General features: G+C 40.2%; 1 protein-coding gene across 1 annotated transcript; it reads right to left on the bottom strand.

The window, feature by feature from the left end:
• Positions 1–247: 247 nt before the first annotated feature.
• Positions 248–20,416, bottom strand: WDR1 (WD repeat domain 1). The gene is made up of 15 exons (XM_069793559.1): positions 20,121–20,416; positions 19,640–19,761; positions 15,784–15,874; positions 12,625–12,772; positions 10,995–11,175; positions 9,059–9,136; positions 8,248–8,328; positions 7,895–8,128; positions 6,961–7,048; positions 5,523–5,679; positions 4,780–4,867; positions 3,639–3,749; positions 2,989–3,162; positions 1,939–2,083; positions 248–1,640 (listed from the first exon to the last, which is right to left on the bottom strand). Exons 1-15 carry the CDS (start codon positions 20,134–20,136, stop codon positions 1,531–1,533), a joined length of 1,824 nt encoding a protein of 607 aa, XP_069649660.1. The 5' UTR covers positions 20,137–20,416; the 3' UTR covers positions 248–1,530.
• Positions 20,417–21,963: the final 1,547 nt, after the last annotated feature.

Genomic DNA, 21,963 nt, shown 5'->3' with positions numbered 1-21,963 from the left:
AATAAACAGACATGCAAAACTGCTAATGGAAAGATGCAGTAAGCACAAAGAAACCATGATGCAAAATATTATGCTGCTTAGATAAAACCTTTGTCAACTGTTCAAATGTATATGTTGGTTTGCATGCCAGAAGACATATGATCACCACTCCTAAAGATAAATCAACATTTTTCCTTTTAAAAAGATGTTTCACTAAGTCATTTTTGACAGGCAATTTTTTTCAGCAATTGAGCGATGGTCCACAGTATGAGAAGCAGCAAAAGCATTTTATTTGCTGTATAATTAGTGTCATTAGAAATATGATTGGTAAAAAAACAACACACAAGTCCACACAGAAAGGAAAGCTTAATAAAAACCAAAGAGCACTGGAGGGGTGGTGGTGGTTAAGACTTAGCAGAGAGAAGTTTTTTTAAAAAGTCTTCCAAAGTTCTGGACAGCAACAACTTCTTGTGGCTACTAGAGATGGTAACAGATCTTCCTACTACTTTGCATCAGAGTGTCCTCCTCCACCCTTGTTGGACTGCTAGCTTCAAATCACTTAAATGTGTTGCAGAGCATGAGAAGGGAACTAAACACAAGATCATGATCTGTTCGCATTAGATAACGGCTTCCATGCAACTGATCTGCACATGCAAAGGCATAAAACTTACTCAGCAAACACTATCTTCTCAAGAATCACTTCAAGTCGTAACAATGCTTCACTTTAATTCCTGTATTTTTGAAAAGGTGGTAGAAGTACTGCATTTATTTAAACAATAACATGCTTCTCCTCCTTCAAACAGAAAATATCTTTTAATCTTTGAAACAGAATGATTTTTTCTCTGACATTGAAATGACCAGACATTCTTAGTTCATGAAAGTAACAAATGTGTTTCTGAAGCAAGAAGTTGCCACAACAATTATTTGTAAACATTATACCCACGACAGTAAGTACATCAAAACTCCACACTTCCACCTTAAAATAAACCACAAAGCTTTGACATGAAATACATAAAAAGTTTATTATGTATGTACCCCATTTTGTTATCTGGAGGAGAAAATCTGAGGCAACAGTTTGGTGCAGTACAGAGAAGCAAAGCAATATACAGTAGCTGCACACAGCTTGATTGGTTTCAGATCACAACTAAATACTCTTACTATGACCGTTAGTACAGAAATGTTCTGTAATTAGAAAAAATGAGAAGTATTACTCTCATGCTGTACAGTCTCATGTTTCTTGGTTAGAAAAGAACAACTGATTGAGTTTGAATCTTTCACGCCTGAATCTTTCACACCAACTTGCTTGGCTGTTGCCTCTGGAATGTTCAGCACAAAGGTTAAGCTCCAGACATAATTTAAGTGCTCTTCATGTGCAAACTGTTACTGGCTAAAGCTTTCAAAGTACATTTAATTACAGATATGAACACCCTGTAAAGATATGAGGATATGATAGCAGACCCAGAGGCCAATACAGATTCTTTAAGAGAAATGCTATGTTCCACTGCAGTAGTTCTAGTCCCTGATTAGGTCCTTCCAAAGAGAGGGCTTATTTCAATTGTAGGAGATAGACCACTCTTTGACAGAAGCATCATGGGATGTTGTTACCAGAGTATGTTCATCCAACCACGCCAAGCCGCTTACATGATGTAGTCTGTGAGCATCTGTATGGCAGTGTGAAGTAATAGAAAAGAATTAGGAAGGCTAGGCTGACAAAATAACTTTAGCACATATTCCAAATGTGATTCTCAGCTGCTTTAAATACTCGTAGTGCATTTTAAGAGTGATTACAAAATAACATAAGAGTTCTGGCTATTGTAGCTAGATAGAGATTAACATAAAGGCTAAATTAGTTTGGGAACATTCAAAGCCTTCTTACCATTAGTCCTAGAAAACAGGTACTGTGTTAGATTTCAAGAACTATTAGCAACTTTCAAAACTAAGATTTTGCAGGAAACATACCTGGTATCTTGACTCTGGTCTCTGGATCACTTACGGTCCAAACATATACCATCATGTCCATGCCTCCAGAAGCAAAGTGTTCATTGTCTGGTGACCAGGCAATACAAACAATTTTTGCATGGTGTCCATAAAAGACGTTATGTTCCTATTTGAAAGTTAGAAATACAGTGTTATTTCATTAGTTTAAGCTACTTCAGGATATTGCTGGCTTTTAATGTGTAGCATCCCAATAAGCTACTGCAAGATTCCAGACAATGTGCATCTCGGGTACAGATGAATGCCCTAAATAAACCAAGTGTTGGCTTTATTTTATGCTATTTATTTAAACACTTATCAGGCCAATACAATTCCAATCCTTTTGTAAAAAACACTAAGAGTTTTTCTATGAGAACTGGATCTGTAAAGCACATATACAACGTCACTTCTTGCTCAGAGGCTTTTAAAATAACCCCACAGATGTTTCTAAAAGCAAGATTCTTTCAATTTTTACTTAGAAAATGAAACATTTTTGTGGAATGCCATCCTGCATTTTTTACTTCAGCGTGGTTTCAGTCAAAGCTTAATGACTTTACAGGCTGATATTGACTGCTCAGCTAAAAAGTGGAAATTGCCCATTTTTTGGTTCTTGGTTAAAAGCCACTAGATTGAAGGATAAAGGAAGATTCCCTGCCCTAAGGTATGCTGAATAAAGAACCTGCATACTTTGTAATCTTTTGTATTTAACTACTGCTAGCCTATGGAAATCCAAACCCTCCCCCATTTAACTCTATGTATGTTATTGGATGGGTTTGAGTGTTTTGCCAGTAGCCAACTTATGCTGTATATTTCCTCGCCTATTCTTACAATCTGGAGGCTTTACATAGTGTTGCTTTTCACAGCAGCCTAACTCAAAACACCAGGTAAACAGACAGTCAGAGAAACACCAAATATACGTCAATGATTTAACAATTAAGTCTCACTAGCTATACTGTATTTCACCACAATAGATATAGACATGAGATGCCAGCCAGTTTGTTTTTAAAAAAACAAAACTGATACAACAATTCTTACCGCGTAGCCATCGCTGACACTAAAGACAGTGACAACTTTGTTTGCATCACAGACTGCAAGAAAGGCACCATCGTGAGAATATGCCAGGTCAGTAACAGGACCTTTAGCTTCCAAAGACTTATCATCATTTTTCAAAGAGGTTCCTTGGATTGAATACAAACGGACATTCCCATCCTGCAAATTAGTAGTGAAGAAAGGGGGAAAGTACAAAAATCACTTTACAATAGAAAGTGGAAGGCTTACTGAGTTTCTGGAACTTTTTGCATCAATTCTATCTGGTAGTGCTTATATTAAGAAATAGTTTAAAGAAGCTGTCATTTATGCTGGCTACAGTCAACGAAGTCTAGAATATAGATCTCATTTCTAGAATTTGCCTACTTCAAGCATAAGCTGGGTAAAAACAATTTTTTGATTTAAAAAGAGCAAATATAAGATAAAAAAATGAAATAGACATCAGGTCACAACGGTGGGAGAACCTGCAGAACGAAAGCCAGACATACCAGCTACACATAGTTTACTTGTTCCAATACTGCTGTTGCTACCAACTGCCACCTACTACTGCTCAACACAACACATCTACTATTGTTAAATGCTTCTGTTACTAGTTCCAATGTTCAAAAGGAGTACAGTTTTAGGAAGTGCAACCTTACCGCTCCTCCCACTGCTGCTGTACCTCCTCCAGGGTGAATGGCTACAGCTTCTGGTTCGTAGCCAAGGTCATCGATTGCAAAACATTTTTTCTTATCTTTCATCAAGACAATCTGTAAATAGAAAACCAGAAACTAAGACCCTTCTTCTAGGTGCCTAATACAGAACTATGACTAACCCACATTGCTTAGTCACAAATACTGATCCACTCTGCTCAGAAGTTTACTATATTCTGATCTTAAGGGAACAGTTTCATTCTTTAATTAAAAAAAAAAATGCCTATGTGCAGTGACTAACTAATCTGCTGTCCTGGAGTACTTATGTGCTCTAAATTAGGTAGTGCAGGGCACACTCTACTGCCTTCAGCTTCGCCTCATTTGGTTTGAACATGAAAAACACGGACAAAGCAGTATTTTTAGGAATACTTACTCCCTTCCTGGTTCACTCTTAAAGGAAAGGAGGCAAGACCAAATTAGTAACAAGTTAATACTGCAATGTTAAATTTTAAGGGCTATTTCCTATCCCGTTCTATACTATGGACAACTGGAATTATAACTCACATAGCAAACAGGTTTGGACGACACTACTGAAAGTCCCAAGCATAAAACCAGCATCCATACAGAAGGCATAAATCATTAGAAGTTAAGCATGCTTTGACACAAGATAGCCCTGGTACAATGTGTCTGGTTTTGCATGATCTGAATACTACTGGCAAGCAAGCTAGAGCTACCTATGCTGTACAACAGCATTAGTTAGCTGATTAGTTGGATTAGTTGCAAAAAAAAAAAAGTTTGCAGGAGCAAGACATCCTTTCCTCAAAATCACATCACTGAACACATCAGGCAAGAGCATGATTCAGACTGGTGTAGCCTTCCAGCAAAGCTGTATTGATAACAAATTCCGATGCATCCACACTAGGGACCATGTGAAATTTATATCTATACATAAAACTGAAATTGGTACAGGATGCAAAAAGACAAGCCTATCAAGTACCCTGCTTAATTATGTTCCCCATAGCTTTTATTAGGAAATTCTGCAGATGTGCAAGGTGATCCCACACTAAACAGGTTCGTCAAACTATCACGTTACCACACATAGCATTAACAAACCAATTGTGTTGATAATCCACAAGTTAACACTTACTTGTCCAATGCAGAGAACTACAGTATAACCACCAGGACCCACAGCTAAACATTTTGGTTGAACATCCATTTTCACAGCATCCTGGCCACTGGAGGAAGGCGTGCCATGGTGGAGAAGCAGGAAGCATAAAGCATAAAAAATTTATTCCATACCTACCATTATTTAAAATTGCCTATTCAAATAATCACCCACTAATGATCAAGAACATGCATAATTTAATTCTTTTAACAATCTGCAAAGTTTCCTTCTGTTTACTGTTTAAAGCATTAGTATCTTGATCAGGTAACACACCTTTGAAATGAAAGTCAATGTTAGTACACTAGAGTAATTTTTTTTTAAACTAACTAGGTGATCTTAATAGGATTCCTTAAGTTTTTTTGCTTCAATTGTGGTTTCCATGAAGAAACAGCTGTGTCCCACCCCTGCTACCCAATGTTGCTGGGTATTTGTGAACCGTAAAGCAGACACCCTTCCCACAGTCCCCTAACTAAGCCACCTGATACAAGGCAGATCTCTATCTAACCTGTGGAAGGGATGAGACAAATTGAAAAGTCTGGGATGCATTTCTTGTTATCACAGAAAAAAAGCAAAGTTGGTCCAGCAATCATTTCTACAGTTTCCATGGTAACTTAAAACCTGAATAAATTGCAGCATAAAATTCTTTAGCATATGAATCAACAAAACTCTTGCTGGGAGATATTTAGGGCTGCAATACTACAATAAAAGGCAACATTTTAACTAACCTGTAGTCCCTCTTGCTAAGGTTGGTATAGCGCACAGTGTCATCCATACTGCAGGTGACCAGCTGATCCATTTCATCCACTGCCATTCTAGAAACCTGGTTTGTATGGCCTTTCCCAGAAAAGCCATCATTCTCTCCAGTTTCAGAATCCCAATAATGTGCATAGTAGAATTAAGGAACATTTGAAGATACTGGTGCAGTCAGTTACAGCAACACAAAAAGTTAAGTAATTGACAGAATAGCTAAGGTTAGAAGACACCTCCTGAGATAGTTTAGTTCAACCCACTGCTCAAATCAGTGTCAGCTACAACAGGGTGCCCGTTACATTGGGTTTTGAGTATCTCTAGGGATGGAGACTACAGATTCCCTGGGCAACCTGTACCAGGGTTCAACCAACCCCACAACCTCAAAATATTTTTTAAATTAACCTCTGATGCTCTGTAATGAGCTAAATGACCTACCACAAACAGTAGCAAATACAGGAACAATTACCATTAGGTCCAAGAATAGGAAATACTTTTTAAAGAATTACAGTTAAAAGTCCTGCGACATTGGCTTTCCCTGATTTTATATGTTAACATCAGTTTGAACTATTAACACAATACTACTGGTTTGTAAAGAAACAAGTCCTATATTTACAATGGTTTACGCCAATGTGACACCATTTTAATGCATCACGGCAGGCAGGGTGAAGGACTGCAGTTTTATATATAAGCTTCAGAACGCTAAAGAAAAACCAACAGTGTTCTAAATGAACACATCCCCTTTAACGTGCCCTTTGGGAACAAGGCTGCATTACCAGTGTTTTGCTCCAGAAACCAACAGGACTGAAATAGAGTCTCAAAAGAAGAAGTACAAGTTCTCCTCAGTAGTGAGAAAGCCTGAGAAAGACATTTGACATACCAAATAAAGAACCCCATCAACATGTCACAGAACTTCAAAACCACACCTTAATACAGGTGGGAAAAACACAACTATAAAGAGAAATGCATGTTAATGGGTCAGAGATAGGTCAACAAGAGTTTATCTTTATTGTCCTGAACATCTGAAAAACCAAGATACATGACTGCCAAGATCTACCTGTCTATCGCATGTAACAGCAAGAGACAGCAATGCGTATTTTGCATGTATGACAGAATATGTGAAAAGTTACAAGAGGCTAATTTAGATATTTACTTGCTCCTCCATACTAACAATCTACCTACCACAAAGTGACAACTGGAAATTAAGAACTGGCTTATATTTAGCAGGCAAGTATAAAGGCAACCAGTAAAACAGACAAGCAAGGGGAAAGCAAAATAAACTTCTTCAGACATAAAATATTTACTTGTGTGCAATAAACATAAGGTTTTGTCTTTGGCAAAGCTTTTTCTTTTTCTCCTAATGAGCACTCTCAAACTATAAGGCTAGAAGAAATATCACTATCATTCAAAGGATATTAATATGACCATCATTACTTCCAGAGTAAATATAGGACTTTCCACCATTTTTATGCACTGTAAGACACTGAATTGATTTACTATGGCCCTGTGAATGGGACACAAATAATAATTATTAATGGCAATTTTTCATCTTCACACGTACATATATCAACCTATTTAAGAAAAATTACATGTTACTCAGAAAATATCGTATTTTATTCACAAGCATTAAAAGTCACCCAGAATACAAATCACTAATTAACAGTGCAGTTATTTAACTGTTGCAGCATTGCTATTTCCATGCACTACTCTTTGAAGAGAAGGAACAGGCACCATGAATATCCTTATTAGCCTGCTGGGCCAAAATACTTTCATGGCCTTTTCATCGACAAAGTTTGCTTTTCAGGCACTTTATGATTCAGGGAAGAGGACTAAATATGGTCATGTACCCACACCAACTGCCAGAATTATAGCAGCAATAGCAAGAATCTGGGACGTCTGTTTCTAGTTCATGTAAAAATGTAAGTTCCCATGAGAGTGCTGTGTCAGGGAACTCTTTAAATCCTAAAATTAAAGCTCAATTGCACAGTAGCCCTAGTCACCTTGTTCACAATACACTAGCTCTGGCAGAATGAGACATCACTGGTAGTCTTCTATCTATGCTGTATTTCTTTTCTCATCTCAGGAATGCTTAAAAGCTGCTACGAAAGGTAAGTTGATAACCTTAATTGAACCCAAAATAAGTCTGTGTATCTGCACAAAGCACAGTATCACGCAAGTAACATTTTAACCTCCTGATTCACGCGACTTGCAAAAGTCAGTCACACATAACTTGTCTGGCAATGCTAATTTAACAAAACCATGTTTTAATAGCTACTATTCCATCTAGACAACTTCAACCACTGAGTCCCTTTCTTGCTGAAACTGGTGCAACAACAGAAGTTTAACCTACCTTTATGACACGTAAAGGCTTATTTGGATTGTTCTTGTCCAAATAATTGATATAGCCAGACAGGGAGATAGTCAGTAAATGGTCTTTTTGCCACAAGCAACCCAGCTGCTGATCCAACACGTTTGATCCCATGTTAAAAGTACTGACAACAGAATTAGCACCAACATCCCAGATTTTAGCAGTTTTATCTCCAGAAGCAGAAAGCAACTGACTACTGTCAGGGCTCCAACTAATCTGTAAAAAACAAATGTCACCACATGATGGTAAATGCATTTATTATTGCAAGAATTCATGGTCCATGAACTTGGCAATGAAATACTACGGACCATTTGCAAAAATGAAGTGATACTTACAGCATAAATACCTCCATCATGAGCTTTGCCTCCACCAAGAGCACACACTTTCTCTCCAGTCTTCCCATCGTAGACAAAAATCTTAAGGGAGCACACAGACATATAACTTAAAGGGAAAAGCAGTAACAGAAAAAAAACCCAAGAACTGAAACACTGTAACTTGCACTGCACAGATCATTCTTTTGTTACATGGACTGCTTGCAGGTTTATCAAACACTAGATTTTTGAAGAAGAGGCATACTCCTGCATTTAATATTTAAGACTATACAAATGAGATGACAATTGTAAATAGTCACAGTAAGCCCCTCTGTACATTGGATCCTGACATTTGAAATTCTGGAAGATGTTACATTTTTGACTCCTGCTGTGATGGCAGCTGCTTAGCATTGCAGTCATGGGAATCTGCCTTCTTAGGAGGAGCCACCTATGGTAACAGTGTCATTGTCAAATCTGCCCTTATCAGTATGGAGTCCACATGGAGCTGGGGTGCTATCTATGAGTTCAGTATTTCAGCCAGACTTCTCAGTATCGTAACAAGGACATAGGTATTCCAAAAATCTAATTTGCTCCTGCCAAAATAACCTGTAAGAGAAGTAATATGCTAGGGTGATGGAATGGGGAAAAAGGCTGAGTGAGAATAGTCTGGTTGACATCAGTCATTACAGCTTTATAGGAGAATACTTAAAAGTTTAAGCAAGTCATTTCTTGGCATGAAAAAAAGCAACATAGATTTTACAATACTAAATCCTATTTCCAAAATGCTCAAGAAACCATACTAAAATCACTACAAAAAGAGTTCCTTGTTTTTTACCTGGCCATCTGCACTAGCTGTAGCAAATCTGTTCCCGTCAGGAGAAAACCTCACACAGTTCACAAACCGTGTATGGTCCTATAGGAAAAAAGTAAAAATAAGCACACAAAATGAGAACAGACCTTTTTACATAGAAGATAATCCAGTAACAATGAAGTTCCTGCATGCAAGCCATAAATTAGCTGTGTAAGAGATGCAGGCTGTAGAGAATTGCTACAGAGCAAGTCTAGCCTCCATCTGAAGAGGATCATGGGGATCAAGAACAGTCCAGGGAAGAAACTGTGACATTAATGATGTAGTTCAAACAACTCGGCACAATATCAGGTGAATGAGTACCCAGTTTCAGGGATAGGTAGGAAAAACCCTCAGCTGCAGCCTTCAAGCAAACATGGGATTCTTCACCTCTGGTCACTGAATTCTTCCACAACATTCTCCAGATTTTGACTCTTGTTTCATTGTGCAAGTAAGTTTTATGCATAGAAGAGTACTTCATCCTTCTTATTGTATAAAATACAGGCATGAAGAACAGATTATTATTTTACTGGAATTCCATTTCTGGGAGACTGCACGTGGCAGCTCTGTGAAGTAACCAGGCAAGACTGATGTATGCTCCCCAAATAGACTATTTACAAGTAGGAGACTATTCAAACCATGCTAACTAGAAAACACACATTAAATAGGGAAACACCACAATGAGGCCAAAGCTCCCACGCAAAGAGATTTGGGAGACTATTTTTAGTATTCTAAAGGCAGGTTCTAACCTACTTTCTTTAACTATAGATTTATTTTTTTTTTCTGATGACACCTAAAGCTTTAATCTAAACCATGTAACAGCCTGTACCAGAATCCCATGTATCAACTCAAATATCACTTTAAAAGGAAGACTGCATCACATAGCAGTCTAAGCAGCACTGGTAAGCAATTCAGACTTCAGAGTTCCAAAAGAACAAGCTTAGCAAAATGCAAGTATCAACTTAAGTTCAGAAATATATTAGGCAACTGCATCATTTCATTGGATTGCAGAGCTCAAAACAATTCCTTTTCTAGAACTGGAACGGAATCCTTACTAAAGTCAGTGTATGAAGACTACTCAAGGCACATACTTAAGAAAATAAAAGGCCTACTACTGTGTTTTTAAAAATAAAATAAGAACTAAGCATTTTGAATTTGCTACTGCAGTAATATCCAGTATCTCTGCAATAGTTTTTTTGAGGCAAGAGACATGTCTTCTGCCATCAGAAACAGCTGCAGAAGCTTTTGACTTTTTATTTTCTTTGGCCTCAAGTAACAATGAATGTCTTAAATGTGGTAGTTCCAGGCTTTGTTTCATTTATGTAAGAGATTTTTAACTAGTAGAATAAGAAAAAAAAGTGAAAAGAAATGTAGAAACAGAAAACTGACCACAGAAGTTACATACCCATTCCTCATTGTAGAAAGCAGTTACGTTTCAAACATCTACACTCACCCTTCCTAAGCTGCCCTGGGATTTCAGATGTGAACGATCTTAAGAAGATTGGAAAATTCCATTCACACCACCACATTTATTGAAGAGTATTAAGAAATTCTACACATCTGCACTGGGAAGCAGAGCTCAGAAAGCAGCAATAGGGCCAATGAAACATCCTACTTCAGTCATGGAAGAGGATGAAAAGCCATAAAAAAAAACCCCCAAACTCCCCCCAAAACCCCCAGAAAAAGTGCTTCAAGTTTTCTTCTTAACCAATCATTTATTTAAGTTTTTTTGGCCTGAGACAAGCCTTCAGTTATACTCATACATGGGTTTAAGAAAGCCACTTGACACCAACTATGCCTCAAAAGGGGGAGCTAAGAACTTTTGTTGTAACAGCTAGTTGCAACAAGAACTGCAAGCTTGTTGGAAAGCTTTTAGTCAACTTGCTGCACAGTTTAACAGAGTCATATCTAAACTTAAACTCACGCTTAGTGTAAACTTGAACTTGAATGGCGGTCCCTCAAAGAAAGCGGCACAATTGTCATCACTGCCAGTTGCCAGACGATATGGTCTTGTTTGTTTAAAGTCCACGCTATTGATCACTTTGTTGTGCCCAGTAATCTCGCCAACAGAAGAACCACTATCCCACAGGAACACTGCTCCAAATCTAGTTAGAAAAGCACACAAAACTATAATTCATAAAAGTTACATGTAGATTAACTCCTTGAGCATCTGCAAACAGCAGATTTGAGTGCACTCAAAGAAAAGAAATTAGGTCATCTCATTAATCTCACGCAAGCGCATCATAGCTCCCTGAAGGATATTTGAGATCTTGCTGGAGAGAGAATCTAATCTTCAGTAGGAGACATTTGCTGAAGGGGACAGACAAGCAAGTTTTACATATAAAGCTTCTAAAATTCAGAGATCCAAAAGATATTCTTCAGTAAGTCTGTCAGTTTATAAAAGAAAGCAGTTAAGTTATTAGTCACTATTTATTTATTACTAGTTACTACACAGAATGCAGGAAGCTAGGATAACAATGACATCTGATCATTTATCTGATTATTTAGCCTAAACTGGATACAATCACTTTTACAACTATTATTACTTGACGTTTTAAGGAAGACTACTTGTAACAGCATTTTTGTCACCTCTAACTTTAAATCACCTTAAAAAAAAAATCAGTATAATCAATACAGTGCCATTAAACTGCCAGGACATCGCTATTAAAATGGGTTCTACAGAATCACTTCAGCAAAATTCTAGATTGAAAGTACATCCACCTAACAGGAAACTGGCAGACTTTTTGAAGTAGGAGAGCAAATTTACATCATATCCACCCAGGGGCAGATGGGGGTGGAGGGAGGGATGGAGGACAAAGCACCTAATCTCTCTCAAATACCAGGACACAGTACATGATGGTGATTAAAAAATGGTGCAGGGGGTCAGGGAACAGGACCACACCATGTTTTTCATACCTTTAGGCATAAGCCTACCTGGTCTGGACTCTGCCTCAAAGATCTGTCAGTCTTTAAACATTAAAGGACAGGCACAAACCTGACTCTAATGGGCACCTCATTTAGTCAGACAAGGACAACTGGTTATGATTTTCTCTTAATTACCATAATAAGACCTAAAAATATGGGCACGTTGCTGAGGGAGAAAATTCAGATACGCTTTTTTCTTTATTTTTTTACTCTTATTCAATCACATCCTCTCAATTTGCGAAGGGTGAAAGAGGAGGAAGAGAACTGTCTTGTGGTTCGGCCTTCCTACTCTATCATAATTAGAAAAAAAAAATCCACCAAAAGGCATACTGAACAGCTATCATTGAATGTAATACCCACCTCTAAAAAACAAACAAGACCCACACAATTTTAAACTGAGTAATTCTAACAGAACTGTATTTTCCAAGTAGTTTTCAAGCTGTCAAATACTGCATAAAGAATTCTGCTGCAGAAAAGCACAACTTGAAGTCTAAACAGGGAACAAGCCATGATTTTCTTCCCTTGAAGAATTAAAAGCTTTCTGCAAAGAACCTGCTTTGTTAGAATACAGAGGTTTACAGTATATGTATATATATATACACACACACACACGCAAAAGAATTACTCACTTTTCCCTTCCTTCTCCAACCACAGCAATTCTCTTGCTGTCTTCAGTCCAGGCAAGGTCCTTTATTTTTCCTGCAAACGGCTGATACTCATACTTCAGTAGGTGTTCCTTCTGAGTAGTATCCCAGATTCTCAGCTTTCCAGAGACATCTGCCATAATAAAATAGAATATAACTATTGTTGTTCCAGCATGACTCGGTCACATGATTCAGCAATCTGCCAGGATACAGATTTTCAGCTACACTGAACACTTGTACCAGGGACCTATTATCTTACCCTATTACAATTACTACAAATCACTTGATTTAAGAATGCTGAAGAGTACATCTGTTTCACTGAATTACATTTTTAACCTGATATCAAGGTTCAAGACATGCAGCAATAAATACAACACATGGAGCCAACTTTTGCAAACAGACATGAAAAAATTGCACAGTAAGAGGGTAGGAACTCTGATGTTATCAGCCAGTATGTGTTAAGTATCTGTGTTACACGCAAAAAAACCCCAACTCCAAACCAGCCCCACCTCCCCAGCAGCTACAAGATAGCTTACCCACACTTCATTGGGAAGTAAGCCAACCTACGCCTACAATAAGAGAGCAATCTGGTGGACAGTGGCTGATACACTAAAATTCATACCTCAGCTTTTTTGGCCTTCAAAGCAAACCCATTTTGCATACAAATACCAAGTATATGTAAACATACAAAGAGATTTCTGCCCATAGAACTCGATTCATGTACACTCATCAGCATACTTTTTCTATACAGAAGCATGTACACAATGTTGCATATGGATACCTGCACTATCTGGATTACTGCAAAGGAATCCAACAGAATATTCAAAAATGGTAACATCACAAGCAGCAGACACAGCACAGGTCATAACAATTTAAGACTTAATATAATGAAAGCTTCTTTGGTCACTGTTTCCTCTCAGTATTACACAGCCCTAGAGCTTGCTTCTATTCAGAGCAATTACAGTGGTGCAGCACTGTAACCAGAGGAATTGTTCTATATGTAGACATGTTTACATATCTCTAATGAAACCCACAGAGCAAATTCTGTCTATGGGACCCTTCATAAAAGCCACTGTTTTAGAATAAACCATGTGCTAAAATATGTACCTTTCACCTCAGCAGAACACTTGTGAGTTCTGTTCACTGTTTATCGGTGCATCTTTACAGTTCAATTTAAACATACAGCAACCCTGTATCTTTGGGACCTGATCACAGACTCATCTTCTCCACTTCTGCTAAAAGGACAGATGCAGAGTCCTCCACTTTACATAGAGAATTTGCTATTAAAGCAGAATTTTATTGTGGACTTCAAAATCTAATTGTTTGCTCCATCTATTAATAGACAGGACACATATAGCTTTAACTTTATGGTATCTCCCATTACTATATCTACTATGACTGCAGTAAGAGAAATTACCATAAAAGCCACAAAGCATATTGCCAAGGGTCTGCCTCATCAAGCACATGAAGTATTAATGCAGGTTGCATGGCTAATGCAAATTTATAGATAGAGAAATGAATCTTACATGTTATACTTAGAAACAGCTTAAACAGCCTGATACTATCTTCAGACCCCATGCTCAGCAGTATCAGAGAACTATTTATAAATGACAGAGAAGACTTTTGAAAGAGAAATATTGCAGCTTAAACTCATTTACTTGGGTATGACAGACAACTTCTGAAAAAAGAGTCAACTGAATACTCCAACCCCAGGAACAAGGAACTTCCTTAAGCTGACCACTAATGAAAAACTTCTTCACAGATCAGGCTATGTATATATGACTGTTCTTTTACAGAGGACTGAAAATCTACAAGGCTACAAGAACAAAGTAGATGGTTATTCTGAGGATTAGGTACAGCACAAACCTAGAGCACCAAGTCTGTAGAATAAAGAATGAAAACTGGATTTTAAGAAGGTATTCAATTTGACATATGGTCCACACTCAAGACTGAGCCAAGAAATTCCTGGCTCTGCTTCCTTTTGGGGCGGGGGGGGGGGGGGGGGGGGGGGGGGGGGAAGCTATGCTATCAGTGTTCTTAAAGCTTCCCCAGTACTCAAAAGACACATATTCTAATACAGCTTTCTGATATGCAGGAAGCCAAGAAGAAAAGAACATTTTACATTTTAAAAATATTGTTCCCTTCAAATTGCTGAGAAATTCCCATTCTACTAAGACCTGTGCATGACTGTGGACTCCCCAAGAAGCTCATATTCAGAATGTTTTATTTTCAGATATATTACTTAGGAAGTATTTCTGTATTTGGGCACATTACTTGCTTCTAAAACATTTCTAATTGACAATGACTAGCAGATTTAAAAAAAAATCCATAGATTAACTGCAATGATTTTTAAGAAATGCAAGTTATTGTATTGTATTTATCAATATTCTTCAACTGTATACCAGTCATCCTGAAAAAAGATCAGTTATTTGAAGCAAGCTTCTATGAAAAACGGTTTGTTTAGTTCTTTGTAAGTCATCAAAAACTCTAACCATTTCCACTAACAATCCAGGAAATTCATGCTGTAGAAATTCATGCTACTCACTCTTAGACTACTAATTCACACACATTACACGGAAACTGAGAAACAGCCTCTTTCCCTGCTAGCTTACCAAAGAAAGCTCTTTTAGTTCAGGTTACAAATGTAAGAAAAATCATGCCAAGCCTTGCCAAGTTTGGTCAGGAAGAAAGGGGGAGGGAAAAGAAAGGAGTATACACTCTTCTAGAATCCCTCCCCTGCCCCCAAAGTATGGAAGTTAATTAACAAACAGAAACAATAGTCCTGTATTTCAGAAATAACTTTTCATTCTGCTGCATGTACACAAGTCATCCCTTACACTAAGATTTGTTTTCTTTAACACTTCAGACTAAGTATTTAAAGTTAGTTTTCAGGTTCTTTTTGATTTAAATAACAAATTTTAAAAACACCAAGCACTTCATTGAACTCTCTGCTTTAGAAAGAGGTTAGAAGAACAACTACAGAAATCGTTCCTCCCTCAGGCATGTACATGTAATTCCACTGAAGCATGTCACATTGACTATGTATATTCTGTACATAAATGCAAAGCATTACTACTCTTTTGCATCAAGCACTTTAACAGCTCTGTCCACATATCTCATGCAGCATGCACATTGATACTTTACCTCCAGATGCTATGTAGAATCCACTGGGAGCATACTTGGCAACTACAACCTGATGGGCATGCTCAGTGTAGATGTCAGCAATTGCAGGATTCTAGTTTAAAGGAAAAAAGTTAGTAAGTTGTATTTCATGGTTTTCAAAGGAGTATAAAATCAGACATTCACAGATAAAATTCAGAATTTCTCCTCACACTCCTTCTCTCACACCCTTCCTTCAGCTTAAATTGAACTGCTGTCTAAAACTGAGAAGTGCAGTACACATTGCAGAACACTGCTGTCCAGTACAACTAAAACAACACACTGATTTCCAACAACTGAAACAAAGTATTTCCTCTAACAGCCAGAACTGCTGTGACCCTTTCCTCTCCAATACTTCCAACACATCCAAAAATTGTGTAGTTGAACATGAAAATTAAGCATACGGTTAACCATATTGCACGGCGGTTAATCATCACCACATACTCAAGATCACTCAGTAACCAATGAGGTTTGCAAGACTTGCTCTTTCTTGCTGATTGCAATCTGGTTAAAAAGCTAGTAGACCAGCACAGGAAAAGACATTTTCCCTAGTATCAAGAGATGTACTGGAATTCTGAAAGAAATTTGCTGCCACTCCATCACAATTTTATCTCTTCAGTCTTAAACATGTTTTCAGATGTTTCAGGTTGGACGATAAAACTGACTCAATGTCAGCAGATCAATAGTATTACACTACAGAAGTACCACACAAATCAAAAAAGGATGACATTAAGGCAAAATCTACTCTCAGATTAACTGTATAAAAAAGCCATTCTGCACATCTTCCAAATATAGTGCATATATGCTCCAACAGTAATATGCTACTCCTTAGAAAAATTTCTCTACCGGGTAACAGGTATCTTCCAGCTCCAGAACCTTGACTTGTATCATCAAAACAAAAATCCATTTTAACTGCTATGATTAATACAGATTTATTCAACCAAACCAGAAAGCCACCTGATGTTATGGTATGACTCAGCCATCCAATCAGGAAAAACTATAACACCCGCGCTGTGTTAGAAAGCAGACAGCCTCCTGCTTTCAGGAGTTCTTGCTGCTGCAGTACTGTTACATCTCAGGAGACAGAATACAGCTTACTCATGCAAGAAGCAGCTCTTCTTCACTCCTGCTTTTATACATTGCTTGAGCGTGTTATAGCCCTACTGAAGTCACAATTATCTGCATTTACAGCATACATGTCACTCTCCATTTTGTGCGCAACTGGATTGTAGCTAAGCAAGACAAGATAATGTTTTCCCCATGCTACAGCTGCATCACCTACAAGTTCAGGGAGCTCAAAAACCCACACGATTCATTAGTAATGGCATACATTAGTAGATGCTATTTTACAGCAAGAATCCCAAAGAGTCCAGGAAGCCAAGATGATGAGAGACTGGACTTAACAGACTGACTTAAGGCGTTAAAAGAAAGATGGACTCCCAAATTTAAGGTACAGTAAATAGATTCAGGAAACCAGGTAATAAGTTAGAGCTGCTAACTTAAATGCTGTTTATTTGATAACATTATTTCTGTAAAGTCAGTTTTTTAACTTGTATATCTTACATATCCAAACTCCAGACCACCCCACTTCTAAAGAGATTTTAGGACAAGATTATATTGTTAGCTGGGACAAATGCAGTACCTCATACCAGATTCAACAAGAGTGAGCTTATGTGGCTTATTTCGAATGCTGAAACCAGAGCCACATATGAAAGCGAGCAGTCGAAGTTCCAAGCTTCAAAGTAGGTTTAGACCCATGAAGACAATAAAATATTAATGAGGTATGACACCTTACAAATACCACTAGTCCTTCTGACTCTCAGTGCTTTTCCAGCACTATTCCAGGACTTTTTCCTTGTTAAAGGAAGTCTCTGGCTCATGCTCAAAGATCAAGCATTAACCCTGAACACTATATTCATCACCACTGCATTTTGATGACCTGTTTTTTTAATTAGAGCACAACCATCCCATTGGAAAACTGTTCATGCAAGGATTTACACACCGACCTCCCAGTATTTCATTTGCTTGTTGCAAACTACTACACAGGCTTCTGTATCATTCAGAGAAGGCATGGCTCTCAAATAAGACCGAACACGCTTCCATGTCAGGTCACGAACAAACTGCAACATTCTCCAACACAAAAGCCATAGCACAGGTTTTGGTCAGTTTTTGTGTTACTGCTACAATACATTCTGTAGTTGCCTGCAGAGTGTCACCCGTCAATTATTAACAGTAGCAGGCTCTCCTCACCAGTTAGGTAAGTTTGAGTACCAGCGTGAATTACAGCATAAAACTGAAAGATTTATGACTTCCATTCTCAACTTCCCTTGAGAGTTTAAACAGTCTAAATTTGAATTCCCACAATCCCACCTTGCCTGGGCTCAGATCATACCATGCACTCTATGTTCTGGCTCATGCTGGGACTAACATTTGCACTGGGCAAACCTTCAGTGAGCTGATTCAGGAAGATAAAAGCAAATTGTTTTCTTCCAATTTAACCCCCAAAATAGGGTCAGACAAGCACTAATGACAGTGCAAGAGAGGAGGTCACAATCCATAACTTGGGCAAAAACTGTAACGTAAGCAGAGTGGCTTTTCTCTCTTCTCTCATCACACTGTGTGCCACTACAGCGTTTAACTGGGGCTTCTGGTTTCAGAAAATTGAACTTTTCTTGATACCGAGAGTGAAACACTATTACAACAACATTATACTGAGACACTGAAACCAGAGTGCGAGCTTATTTTTGTTTTGAAGTGGATGAATTTAAACTGGTTATCAAACAAGAAATTTGCAAAGAATTAAGTTATTAGTAGCATTTCTGTATTATGGCATGACAACGAAGAAATGTCTGAATATAGTGGGGGTGATGAGATAAATGAGGAAAACAGCTCAAGAAGTCAATTTACAGAGGTGATTTACAGAAGCAGCCATAAACAAATCCATTGTTGTGGAGACCTAAAAATTCCAGAGAGGTATGCCCTGCCCCTCTGCAGCCCTCCCCACTCCAGGCCAAATCTGCAGAAAAAGAGGAAAGTAAATCTAGGAGAGAACTTGATTTTCTAAAGAACAAGCATTTACTTTGAAGAAAAGTATTTTTTGAGAACTAGTAGCAAGACAATAGCCTAGACATGTAATGCATTCTCCATAGTTCTCAAAGGGATGCCATCTTTGAAAAGAAATCACTTAAATAACTCGCTTAACATTTCTCCAGCTACCACCAGAGAAGAAAAAAATCCCCAAGCCTCCACACCACAGAAAATATTAACTGGGGCATTCTAACTATTTAATTGATGAGAAAAGTTCCCTGTGACCGGGGCTGAGAACTCAACATGCAGACAGCTTGCCACAGAGTCAAGCAACTGTTTTGATTCTTGGATTCCCGGGGGAGAAAAGAGAGAAGCTACGGACTAATGCATTTAAAGATAGGGGTTTGCAAGTATTTGCATGCTTCTCTTCCAAGCTGAAGGCCCAATACAGCAAACAGGAAAGGGTTCATTTATTCAGCAAACACAACACTCAACTTCATAATGGTGATACTTAAGAAGATAAACAGGGCCAACCAGAACATACCAGTCTCTCTCCTGTAAACCCTATGCAGAGAGGGAGAGACCTGCACGTTTTGCCGAGACTTCCTACAGGTTTTTACAGTCGCTGCCCATGGTTTTATGCCTGAGTCATGCACCCTGCTTATTCCCCCGCTGCTGATCACAGATCTGTGACCTCAACAGAAATTACTAAGTGTGAATGAAGCACAGGCTATTAAAGGAGAGGGGCTGGGAAACAAAATGAAACTTAGGGAAAGCTCTATACTACGAAACAAAATAAATTAGGATACATTACATCAACGTTTCTGATGACGACACATTTTCCATTGGTATAAAGAAAATTGTTGCCCTTAGGATCACCTCCGATAATTTTGGAAACGCCTCGTTCCACCTGCGGGAGGCTGGCGAACACTTTTTCTACGGGAAGAGGAGATCGGGAAGGGGAAAAAAATATAAATAAAATAAATTAAAAAAAAAAAAGAAGAAAAAAGACGACGTTTTTTATTTCTGCCCGTCACCGGACGCCAGCCGAGCAGCAGAACGCCCTGCCGGCAGGCGCGGTCACTTGTTGCTGTCAGCAGGCTGCGAGGAACCGCCGGCTCCGCGCCCGCCTCGGGGGCGGCGGAGGGCGGCCCGGCGGTCCCCCAGCCGGCGGCGGTCCCCCAGCCAGCGGGGCTCCCCGCCGCCGCCGCCGCCGTCCCCCGGTCCCCCCTCCCCAGCCCGGCACCCCGCCGCGCCCCCCCACCCCGCTCCGCCTCGCCTCGCCGGGGGCTTACTGATCTCGTACGGCATCTTCGCCCACTTGTTACTGCGGCGGGCGGTGGCGCCGGGAAGGAAGGGCTGGAAGGAAGGGCGGCGAGCGCAGCGCAGCCCCGCGCAGCGCAGGCGGACCGGCCTCTCGCTCTCCCCCCGCCGCCGCCGCCGCCGACCGCCGCCGCCGACCGCCGCCTCAGCCCCGCGGCGCCCAGCGGCACGAACCAGGAAGCGCCCGCGCGGCCCGCCGCTCTCCCCTGCCTTTGACCATATATAGTCAACTCTGCTCGCGCCGCGCCGCGCCGCTCCCCGCCAAGCCCGCGCCCCGCTCCCTCCCCCGGAAATGCCGTCGGCTCGGACGGGCCCGGCGGGGGGCTGCGCTGGGGCGGCCGCAGGAGCCGGCCCCGCCCCGGCAGGGAGCTGCGCGGCAGGCCGCGGCGGGCGCCACACGGCGGCTCCGCCCGCCCTCGGGGTGGGCACCGCCGCCGCCGCCGGGCGGGCTGCGCATGCGCCGGCCCCCTCCCCCGCCCTGGGTCTCCTCGGGGCGTGCGCGGGGCTGGCGCATGCGCGGCAGCGGCGGGGAAGCTGCCGTTGGGGGCCGTGTGAGGGGAGGGGATCCGCGCCGATCCCGAGAGAAGGGGGGGTGCGGGGAGAGAGGCATAAGAGGCGCTAAGCGTCGCTGACGCGGGGAGTTTGTCCGGGTGGTAGCTGTTGGGACACCGGGCGAGAGGACAGACCTTTGGTTTTTGCTTGGGAATCGCCATGATTGTTAGTAGGGCTTGAGTCCGCCGGAGTAGCCTCCTGCAGCACAGGCCGTGCGGGTCTCCTGGTCCTCGATTTCCTCCTCTTACAGGAGTGTTGAGAAGGCACTCTCTGTCCACAGCCAGCATTGCCTTGAAGATCGGTCTTAACCTCATCCCTTAAGCATTTATGATTGCAATTGTTAATGTCTGGGGCATATTCCCGTAGTTTTATGCCATTCAACTCCAGGTACTGCTGAGGTGCTTTGCAAACTGCAGGTTTATCTCAGGAGTTGTCCCCTGAGGCCAAGTTGGATGTCCGCTTAAATGAACATGGACAGCAAGCTGTAAGGAGAACCACACGCTAACCTTCATGTCTCCCATACAACTTCCAATAAACTGTGTTTTTCTCTCCTTCCAATGCTATTAATATAAATCATGAGAATACCATCGGTTCTGCATGATACAGCAAGGCAAAGCATTTATATCTGCTTGGCAGAAACTCCTGAAATGGGTGCTGGTTTGTGCTTTTTTCCCTTTGACTTGCTTCATTCGTAAAGTGAGTTTTTTCATATCAAGTGGGAAAAAGGCATCAGGATAGATGGGTATGACAGACTGCCTTGCACAGCATGTGAATATAATATATGGTAACAGCAATGTTCTTAGTGTGTTCTTGGCCAACTGACCTGTATACCAGGCATGGGGAAGCCCTTTGGGATTCTCCTTTGGGGGCTGGGAGAACGGGTGGGGGGAAAGAAAAAAAGGAATAAAGCTTTGGATTCTCAAACGCAGAAAGAATCAGCATTGTGGTACAGGGGTATGGGGTATAGAGGCTTTCGTGCAGACAGGTGTAGGCATTTCAGGATGAAAGGATGCTGAAATTTCCCAAGAACCTGTCTTGAGTTGGCTTCTGTAGCCATTCTGCTTAAGGAACATTGAGGACAGCACACTGCTATGCTGGGATTACTGTAAGAGGTTTCTGTACTCTTCACTTCTGCACTAAACAGATTTGGGTTTTTCCCTTGTCCAGTGTGTGGCTTCACAGAGTTACGTTTTCCTTGAAAGATTGCCATATGCCCAGTAAAAAAGCAAATTATCCATATGAAAACAGATTTTTTTTTTCTTC

Source organism: Haliaeetus albicilla, chromosome 1, assembly GCF_947461875.1.
Source record: "Haliaeetus albicilla chromosome 1, bHalAlb1.1, whole genome shotgun sequence".
Classification (NCBI taxonomy): domain Eukaryota; kingdom Metazoa; phylum Chordata; class Aves; order Accipitriformes; family Accipitridae; genus Haliaeetus; species Haliaeetus albicilla.
Note: the sequence above shows the minus strand (reverse complement) of the source record. Positions and strands in the feature narration are given on the sequence as shown.

Coding starts and splice junctions, on each gene's coding strand:
- WDR1 (XM_069793559.1), bottom strand. Junction 11,176..12,624: donor GTTGGAGAAGGAAGGGAAAA/GTGAGTAATTCT, acceptor TTTTCTAACTAG/ATTTGGAGCAGTGTTCCTGT. Junction 1,641..1,938: donor GACCAGAGTCAAGATACCAG/GTATGTTTCCTG, acceptor ACTGCCATACAG/ATGCTCACAGACTACATCAT.